The 10,753-nt window shown below is 37.5% G+C and overlaps 1 protein-coding gene across 1 annotated transcript; it reads right to left on the bottom strand.

Annotated features, from left to right (window-relative positions):
* Positions 1-3,296: 3,296 nt before the first annotated feature.
* Positions 3,297-4,922, bottom strand: LOC129738215 (homeotic protein ultrabithorax-like). The gene has a single exon (XM_055729406.1). The coding sequence runs from the start codon at positions 3,957-3,959 to the stop codon at positions 3,297-3,299; it is 663 nt and encodes a 220-aa protein (XP_055585381.1). The 5' UTR covers positions 3,960-4,922.
* Positions 4,923-10,753: the final 5,831 nt, after the last annotated feature.

Genomic DNA, 10,753 nt, shown 5'->3' with positions numbered 1-10,753 from the left:
TTAAAATGGAAAACACTCAAAACACACTTTTTTCCATTGAAACACATCAGCAATTTTAAAATTAATATTTTGACAACACGATCTGAACCCAGAAATTGTACAACTAAACTCAGGATGAAAAACACTTAAAATACACTTTTATCCATTGAAACACATCAGCAATTTTAAAATAAAAATATTGACAAAACGATCTTATTGTCAAAATTTTAATTTTAAAATTGCTGATGTGTTTCAATGGGAAAAAGGCGTATTTTAAGTGTTTTTCATCCTGAGTTTAGTTGTACAATTTCTGGGTTTTGAACAAATTTGTTCGGATGATGCCCGGATTTTGGGTTAAAAGTTTTGATATCAAATGCCCGAATTCTGCCAAGTTTTAAGACAAAATTGCTCAGATTTGTATTTTGTAGCAGCTTAACTGTTTTTTTTTGTCTGATTTTGCAAATAAAGTGAATAAATCCGGGCGTTTTGAACCGAATTCGGGCAACCGGGCTGGGCCGGATTTTTTTCCTAATTTTGGGTCAAATATCCGGGTTAGCTTGTATAAGTCGCTTTAAATTTTTATGTCGCCTCAGTTCAAGGTTTACTCTTGGGATGGAACTTGCACTCATTGATTCAGAAGGCTGGCTTTATACTCTCTTAAGCTACATATACCCAATCCTTTCCAACATGGAAAACATGGTAATTTTTTTGTACTTTTCTGACTAAAGGCTTGTTGAACATAGACTATTTTGAAAACCTAAGAAAAAATAAGATTCTAGGAACAAAAAGAAGTGGCTTTTTTTAACTCATTTAACCCTCTAGAAACCATTTTTTTTTGTTTTTGCTGAAAAATTTACAGAAGTTTAGTTCTATGATAACAAACAACTTTTGTTCTACGAAAAACTTAATAGAAGAGAAAAAAATGCCACCATTTTTTTTAAATTGCATAAGCACAGGGGCTAAGAAACTTGACTTTCAGTGTTTGTAGTTTTTACACACTTCAACCATTTTTCCCTCTATTTTTAAACTTATGAAAGATTCACCGCAGGTTTCAGTGATGAAGTAGAGTTTTCAAACCATACATAAATTGACAATCGTAGGTTTCAACACATATTAAGAGTGATCCATAGCTATATTTAATGAAGTTTTTGTAAAATTTGGGGCACAAATAACTGAGATATTTCAACTGAACTATGAAAAGTAAATATTGTGCTTGTTTTTCGAATAGTTGTCGTACTTTCTCAACTTCGCCTTTATACGGGCTGAAGAAATCGATATAACATCCAACAATTTTTTTTTTAAATCAAGAAACACATTGACCAAGGATTATGGGGCTACCAAATTGATCATTTTTCGAAAAATTGGTTTATTTACAGAATTTTCATCTTTTAAAGCTATACTTAGCTGTAACTTTTGACAAATACTAGTCAAACAGTTTTCAGTGACAAGGATCGATAGATTAACGTATTTTTAATAATTTTACCGAAAAAATCGTAAAACCAACTATTCGATGTGGTTTTATAACAATTTTAATAAACATACCTCGTCTAAAGAAGGCGGGATTGGGATGAATTGAATAAAATCATTCTAGGAGAAAAAATCAATCCCGATCGTTCTAAAGAAACAAAGCATAGAAAATTAACACTGGATTTTTTTTTCAAAGTTTGTTAGAAAAACCTAGAACTCAACTCAACTTTTTAGAGAAAATAAAAAAACCAATGATTTTTTCAAGAATTCTTCTAGAATTTTTAAACATTAGTTTACCAGTAAAAATATATATTTTTTTGTTCTTCACTAAGTGAGCCTTTTTTCCGCACACACAAAGCACAGTGATTGAGCTTAAGCTGCCAGCGCCAGCAAATTGAAATTATAATTTCATAAATTTGGTTTTTGGGAGGCAAGCAAGCGCTTTATAATTTGAATGACCAATAGCCCGTCATTACGAAGAGCGGGCGACCAGCAGCGTTTGAAGCGATAAACGCAAAATCGTGGGCCCGTTTGAAGAGAATGCGTTTTCCTGGTGTTTGTTCGAGTTTTGGATAACCTTTTTTTGAGTTTCCGTTTCAAACATATAAATCAATTGATTGGAAAAAGTATCGTTCAAATTGAACAAACATTTGAAAATTAAAGTTTGTTAACATTTTGTTTCCAAAAAAAACACTGGAACATTATAGTTCCATTTTTTTTTCAGAAAAATGTTATCGAATCCAAATTTTTTCCGATAATATTTTTTAACCTTTTTCTTTTTGAATCATCAAATTTTTCGTAGACAGCTGTTAACATTTTTTGTAGTTTTAATGAATTTTCATTCATTGAAAAAACAGGAAAGGAAAAAATTAGCAGCTTTTAAATCAATTAGTGCGTGATTTTTTAAGCGAAAACAACAGGACAGAAAACAAACGAAAAAAAAAATCCATTCGAATTTACGAGAATCCGCCGCTCACTGGCTCTGGCGGTGGTGCTGGAGCAAGTGAGCTTGGGGCAATTTTTGGTGCAGCATATTTTTGGGCGATTCCTTGGCAGCCTGGTGCCAAACTTCTAGCACACTATTCTACGGATTTGGAGTGGAAGGATACCGAAAACGAAAAAAAAATCGAATCCAACTTGGAACTGGATGAACTAAGAAGGAAAAAAAAACGTTCAAAACACAGAACTTTTTTCCTTGTCTTTGGTTTCTGGTTCGTTCATTGCTCGATCCTTTCCAAAGTTTTTTTTTTACTAATGATTTTTTTTTTCGGCTGAAGTCTTCAGCACCGAAAACAAAATTGAACTCAGGAAAAAAAATCATTGATTCTCTTCTCGATAGGCTTTTTTCGAGGTCCATAAGGTTCCACCTTAAATGTAGATCACCGGTGTGAATACATTAAAAATCGGATTCTAAACATTCCGACGAGAGGAAGCAGCCTCACGACAACGACACGCGGGTCGTTCTTGAATCGTTTTTTAATAATCTTTTCCCCGGCCAGAGTCCGGGGACTCCGGACTCTCACAAAACTCCGAAAGGGAACTCCACGGAGCTGCAACGGCAACAACGAAAACAACGTGCAAACTCGTTCAACAAACCCCTCATAAATTTTCATTCAAATTATGGACCACTGCACCGGCTGTCGCGCGAGGAGCAATAAAAGCAAGAGCCACACGCGCGAGCCTCGGGTCCGGGAAAAAATGGGAAGAGGCAGCAGCTTCTTTTTGCTCCAGCACTTGAGGTGAGGAATGTCTTTTTGAAATTGATTAACGCGACTGGCACTGTGAGGAGGCCTTCAGTGGGACATGGTGGGCGTCCGGTGGATCTCTCGATTTTGTCCACCGGCTGTGGGTCACTTAGGACCCATTAGTGTAGGGCACTCACCTGCGATAGCCATCCAGGGGTAGAAGGTATGGTTAGTCTGATGGAGACCGGTTGTGGGTGCAGTTTGGCCACCGGTCGATCCAGTCAGTGTGCATTGCTGGGAGTTCCAGGAGCCAGTGACTCCGGCCGTTGCGGAAGAACCCGTCCGGCTGACCGGGCTGCCTCCGGACGCATCAATGTAGCCTCCGACGCGGGAATCCGGGGTACAGGCCGAGGGTCGGACAGGAACTGAGCTGTTTTGTTGGGCAGGTACGTTGGCTCCGGTGGCTGCGGCATTTCCGGCACTATTGTTGGCCGCCGAGTTCCACACGTCCTTGTAGCCATTGGTGGTGTCTGTGGTTCCGTTTCCGCTTCCTCCGGTCTTCCCGCAGTCCTTGGTATTGTAGGAGCCTTCGTAGATCTGTTTGCAGGCGGCCTGTATGCTCGCATCGTACGGCGACTCTTGTCCGGATCGGCTCTGGTGCAGGTGGTGATTGGTGTACGGGGACATTCCGAGCGACAGTGGAAAACCACGATAGGCTGCAGCGGCCGCGGCCGTGGTCTGATCGTGATGACTTCCGGTTGAGCTCATCATACCGGCCGCTTGATGCGGGTGTCCGTAGAACCCGGTCTGTTCAAAGTACGAGTTCATGTTGGCCAAAATTTTGAAGCCGTTTCCGTTCCGATCCTAGCCCAAAATAAACCTTCCTATCGACTCGCTCCTTGTTTCACGACAATTATTGCACACCACAAACTTCGAGTTCCCTGTTTGTCCTTGTCCTGTGTGTCCTGCAGCAAAAGTCTACTTGGATCGTTCAGCAGCAGCAGCGAATTTCATTCATATGACTGTCGCACACTTTTTACACACATATTGCATAACAACCAACACTGAGTGTACGGGAAATACTTGGAATTTATGCGCCTGCTTCGTTCTTTTAGCACAGAACTGTTGTTACTTTTCCTCCACGCACTAGAAATAGTATCACACGTGTATTTTTTACCCCTCCAGTAACTTGCTATTTTTTACGATATTTCATTATTTCCCAATGCACAGCAAACTCGAAAAATACAATTTTCGATTTGTCACTTGTCACTTCAGACTGCAACAGCAGTCGTAAAATCAATCAATTTTTGGGAACTTTCGAGCAATAACTGTTTTCCTCCACAACAATCTGACTGGGATCAACCCAATCAGAAAAAAAAACAGATATCAGACAGATTTCCAAAACACTTGTCGATCTACGATTTTTTTTGTTATATCTTTCGCCACTCGTAAACACTTCACCGATAATGACCGATAAAAATTGTCTCAAAGACCGACCGCACGCGCCACAGGCAATAACAATAGTAGTTGTTGTGCTCTGTGCCAAAACTACTATTGCCAGCACGCAAAACTACTAGGCGGCAGTTAGTTTAGTGTGTGCCACCCGAAAAAAAGTATCAACCCCCGAAGAAGATCTTGGGAAAACTGCAGCAGGTTCCGCGGTAACCGCTCGCTCGCTCGCGCGCAATAATAATATTAATAACAATAAAAATAAAACGCGCCCTGTCTAAACGGTTGCCGTCAAACGAATGTTCACTTTATTTTGATACGACAATGCCGAAACTCCTCAACAATATCGTGTACCTTGGTCCGGAGTAAATCGAAACTGTGCTGTGCGGTGCTGCGGTGTGTGGCTAGCTGCTCGAATACAGAGCAATCAGAGTATCAGAAAGCGAAAAAAACCAACCCGAACACGATCCGTCCGTATGCGCGCGTGTTCGCTCGCTCTCCCGCTCCCGAATCGATCCACAAAATCGGATCGAAGTAGTTTGCTGCTGCTGCTGCTGCTCGAATCGAAACCGCAAACCCCGTTCTCGCACACAATCGCAAGATTGCTCCCCTGCTGCTGCTACTCGAATCACATGGTCCATCCAACCGCTCGAAAATCGCGCACACACACACTCTCACCGCACCTATTCGCTCTCTTTTTCACGCTCTTCGCTTTCGAGCTAGCCGCACGCTCACCATGCAATCCGACAAAATACATCATTATTATGAGCATATAAAATACATTAAAATAAAATATAATCTCTTCGGCCCCGTCGCTGTTGCTGCTGCTCGCGTGTGTGCTGTGGCAAACTAGTGTTGTTTCGTTCGCACTTCCCTCTCTCGCTCACACTCTCTCTCTAACCGAACGAACCCATCCAACAAAGCAATCGCTCACACACTCCATTCATCCAACGCAGCATGCTTTTCAAAAAAGTCAAGCAAACTTTTCCGAATGCGTTTTGCCTGGCTAGGGGCCTTCTCTCTCTCTCGTTCACTCGCGCTAACAACCCCATATTGAAGTGCCCGTTGCTGCCGCCGTGTGCTAATGGTTTTATGGTGTTGCCATCATCATCGGTTTGGTCCGTTCGACGTCATCACCATCATCAATTCGAGCAGCAGCACACTGTTATCCTTTCGTTCCGCAGTTCGAGCAGTTCCAATGGCGACCGTGATAAGCCAGAGGAACAGCAGCAGGTTACTTGCTGGCTTACTTACTTCTGCTGGTTTTGTGTCCCCGTCGTCATCGTCGTCTTCATCCGGCCGTCCGTTGGTTTCATTTGGGTTTTTTTTTGTTCTCAACTTTTGGTGTGTCCCAGCAGTGTGTCCCGTAGTTGGGAAGATTTTTTTTCCTACCAGGAATATTTGTTCTGTTTGCCAGTCTATTCATCCTGAAGAAAGTTCGATGTTCGTCTTTTTTTGTCTTAACTTGCTGACAGCAGGAATTGTGGTTGGAGTGTTCCGTTGAATTGCATTTTTTTTTTTTAATTGTGATGAATTACTTTCAAGGACTTAAAGGCTTCATTTGAGGCAGTTTTTTGCTGAAATTTGAACAAATTCCAGTGATCAGTCAAGAAGTGGATAATCGTTTGATTTGAATTTGTAGATTGAATTACAAACTCAAGGGCAATTCACCTTTCTTTTGACTACTAGGACGTGGCCGGCGCCGTTATTGATATTGAGAGAGCAACACTTTTGTGCATTGTGAATGTGTAGCCAATCTCAGGTTCTCTTCATTTAACAAAATTGATAGCCTCGGTCAATCCCTGAGAAGTAACCATTGGTGATGTGGAACTTGCGAACTTGGAATCCGAAATGTAAACCAATTTTGAAATCAATCACAGAGTGTACTAGAATACTTTTAAATTCTTCATCCACAGTGGTATCTATAGAGCATACTTTATAACAAAAAGTAAACAAACAGTTTTATTTCGATAAAAAAACATACTGCCATAAACTAGTCGCAACTTCTTTCCACATAGAATATTTGTAGCCAGAACAACATATTCTATATGTCAAATACAATCTTTAAAGTTGTTTTGATAACTTTTGCAGCAGTTTTCTGTGAATTCTTAAGATGTTTCATACGACGTAAGGAAAGCTCACATGAGATATTTTAAAGCATGAATTTTTATGCCTAAGTTGTTTACTGTTTTCACAACTCGGATCAGAGCGTTTTTCACAAACGGACCGATTACTGTCAAAAGAAAGCTTGTCAGTTTAGAAACGTCCGATTTTCCGTTTCCGTCCGAAATAGGATATAAATTTACGATGGCAGCAATAGGAAATTTGGAATCAAAGAACGAATCTATTTTATTGGAAACCGTCTAGAAACGGTCTGGAATATGACCAATTTTAGCCTGGAGTTGGACCGAATTTGGTCTGGATATCCGGATTAATTTTTTGACAGTTCGATTTCTGCATTGCTTCGCGTCGTCAGAAAACTTGTATCACCAGAGCACTGAATTGGTCCGAATTTGGTCGGTTTTCCTAGTTTGTTCTCGGACCGATTCACGGGTTGAACGGATCAAAACCCGACCGATTTTGGTCCGATTTTTCAATCTGGGTAGAGACACTTGTACAAAGGGATCATTGTATTATCTCTTTCATTGAAAATTGGATTTCGTGCAATGTTTTGCAGTCGCAGTAATCCGTACAAAGGTTGACTGAAAAGAGGTTAGCGTGTAGAACTCCGACAGATTTTACACTGATTTGACAGGTCGCACGAATGTGCAAGTTCGCACAAATGTCGCAGTCATGAGTGCGCAGTCCAATTTAGTGCGCTGCGATTAATATTTAAAATAAATCTCAACTGTGAATTTTACTAAGTACTAAGGATGTAAAAACTGAAGATTCGAGAGTGGTGAAAATAGAAACTGTGCAAAAATTGTGAAAAACCATCAAGTTAAACTCGTTATTTAGAACATCAAAATCCAAACCAAGTCTTGAAGTTTACTCCTGAGAAAATGCTCGAGTCGACTTGGACGAAAAAAATACTTTTTTTATAAATTGAAAACCGAATTTTCAACCTTAAAGTTAAGTATTATCAATTCTTCTCTAAAACTTCAATTTTTTTTTTAAATACTTATTGCATAAACTTGAAAAATCTTCAAGACTTAACACCATGATTGCTTTTTCAATTCTGGAACTGTAAGTATTTGGAATGATCATTGCTTCGTTAAACGTTTATTCAGGCTGATGACACAGTCAACCGTAACATAAATTATTTTTTTCTCTATTTGTGCACCATTATTGTTCTAGGGATCATTCAATTTAGTTTTTGGCTCTTTGTTTCATATAGTCATACAAGTTTCTAACAGATACCCAGATCGGAAAAAGGATGAAAATTGGTTCGATTTTCATCAGTTCATCAGGAGGATCTGTCCGAAATCGGACACAGTTTTGGTCCAAAATCAAGCGAAAATATAACAGTTTTTCGGACAACGCAAGCCCTGTCAGAAACTAAACTGACTGATATCGAATTAAAACCGAATCGAATTGTAATGACAACCTTTATTTTTGATAGTAATCAACAATCGCCACCGATCTGGGTAATTTATGAAAAGAGTGGAAAGCTGTATTTTTTTTTTGAGTCCAACCAAAGGTGTAAACAGTCCTGATGTTTCAGGATTTGTTCTGATTTTCGAGAGTCCGTCCTTATTTTTCGGAAACGCTTGAATTGTTCTGATTTTTTTTAAATGGCTTTTTGGATGTCCTGATTTGTCCGGATTTTCCAATAATATCTTAATTACATATAACTTAGTTTATAGTTAAATGATGATAACATCAACCTGTTTAACCGATGATAATGTTTGGTTCCAGTGATATTTAAATGGTGTTTTTGATATTAACTGCAGGCAAGCCAAAGTACTTCTTGCTTCAGTTGCATTATTTAAGGCGTTTCAGTAAATGTATTTCTCCTTTATTAATGCGATCTAAGAAGATCTGCATGTTATTTTTATTAAATTGGTGGTGTTTTTTTTCATCGCGATCTCCTGGTTTTTGAAAAAACCTCATAACATTTGTAACACAAATTTACGCTTAAAATGTTGTTTTTTGATTGGACTACAACAAACATAGAGAGGAATCTTAAACCCTCTAATGCGTAGTGTTGTTTTAAATCAACACTAAACAAAATCCAAATATCTTGGAAACGCTTGAGTATTTTTATGTAATTATTGGACAAAAATTATTCTCAAGATCAAAAGAATAAGCTTATGGTATTTTTGTTAAAATTTTTTGGTGTATGTGTGAGATATCGAACAAAGTATGCGAAAAAAAATTCCAAATTTAATTAAAAAAAAGAATTTTTGGAAGATCACTGTCATTTCTTTAGATTTGCAAATTCTATTAATTCTTTTAATGTCAATCAATCACAAACAGTTTCCTGCACCCAATTCCTTGTTAATTTGAAAGGAAATTCGCAAAATCGTATTAAAATGAATTAAGAGTTTTTTAAATATTTTTCAAATTCAATGAGCCATCACTTTTATAATACTCAAAATAACGACTTCTAACCTGTTCGGTTGTGTTATTTGAATTTAAATTTTATCATTTCACTGAATCAATAACTGTTATTCTCAGTGATTAAAAAGAGAATTATGGACTGAAATCACATTCCAAAAAATTCAAGTTATTCTGAACTAAAAAAAATCAACCAAGACTTGCAATTTTTTGTGTTCAATTTTTTTTGTTAAGGACCTTTTTTATAACTCAAGTCCAAAATGTTCCAAGAGTTTAAAATTTCAAGAGTTTGTTGCAAACGTATAATTTAAAAAAAAATCACACCTATATTGCAACATATAAATAAATCATATGAGGCCCGTGGAGCCAAATGGATATATGTAAGTTCATAAAAGTTAGTTTCGAGGAATCACGCTTTTAAAATCTTGTGTTTGGTCATTTTCTATACACTTTTCGATAGTTTGTGTTTTTCTTCCAAACGTAAAAGTATGTAAAAATATTCTAACAATCTGAAAAAAATATCAAAAATAGTTTAAAATACGAAAATTTGTTTGGCAATATTTACTCAAAATCGATCATTTTGCACTTTTACCCCTTTGGCTCTGAGGGACTCATATATTTTAGCTCCTTCTTTTTCGCAGCATATTTTCACAAATGATCGTTGATTTTTTATGCTTTTAATAATTTAAATTTTGTATTAAAATGTTAAATGATTGAAAACATGAACTTAGTCAGGCGTCATGTGGAAACCAACAATCTCCAAACAACTTTCAAAGCATAAATCCGATCGAAGCTATCTTAAATAATTTCTTTAAACTTCGCACTAAAATATTATTTTTTTAAACATACTTTTTTTCCAAAAAGGCATTCATTTACAAACTTGACTATAAAGGGTTTTTGCGATATTGCAAATAAATTGAATGCAGTTTGTAGCAAAAAGCGAATATTTTCCGACTCGGCAAGCTTCGTTGCATAAATGTTCGACTCATGCTGAAAAATCTATTTTTACCAACTTGTTGCATGAAAAACTGACGTCACGTGAATTTAATCACTCGTTTAGTTATATTGCCAGAAAACTTAGTGTTATAGAACACTGTGAAAAATTGTTGCGATTATTTGGTTGAAGCAACTTCCCTCTTCGTGAGTCACATGAAAACTTAAAAACCCTCAAGAGGATTTTGGCATATGTTTGAGCAAATCTTCACGTGAACGCTACGTGAACATGAACATAGATTTTTGAAACCCTGAAAGTCATGTGAAATCACGTAATTTTCATATGAGTTGAAAGTGAATTCCACTTGTGAATCGAGTGTGAAGAGGGATTCGTTCTGCTACATACGTATGACGTCGGTTTCATTGAAATGCAAAAATTGTGATTTTTTCTCGTATCTAAAAAAAAATTAATAAAATATCTTCTCTATCGGCTAAGCTATGTCTCAATTTCAAACCCTGTTGAGATAAAAAAAAGATGTAAATAACCACACAGCAAAATTTTATTACTTTCGAAAAGTCAGCTTCTCTTACGCTTCAAATTTTCTAGCTTTAAGCACCAACTAACGGATCCACGCCATATTCAGAACTGAATTTTTCCACATTCGAAATGAATAATAAATAGCATAGACTTTACGTAAATAAGTCATTCAGAGTTACGTACGTGAACGTCACATAGAATG

This window comes from Uranotaenia lowii, chromosome 1, assembly GCF_029784155.1.
Source record: "Uranotaenia lowii strain MFRU-FL chromosome 1, ASM2978415v1, whole genome shotgun sequence".
Classification (NCBI taxonomy): domain Eukaryota; kingdom Metazoa; phylum Arthropoda; class Insecta; order Diptera; family Culicidae; genus Uranotaenia; species Uranotaenia lowii.
Note: the sequence above shows the minus strand (reverse complement) of the source record. Positions and strands in the feature narration are given on the sequence as shown.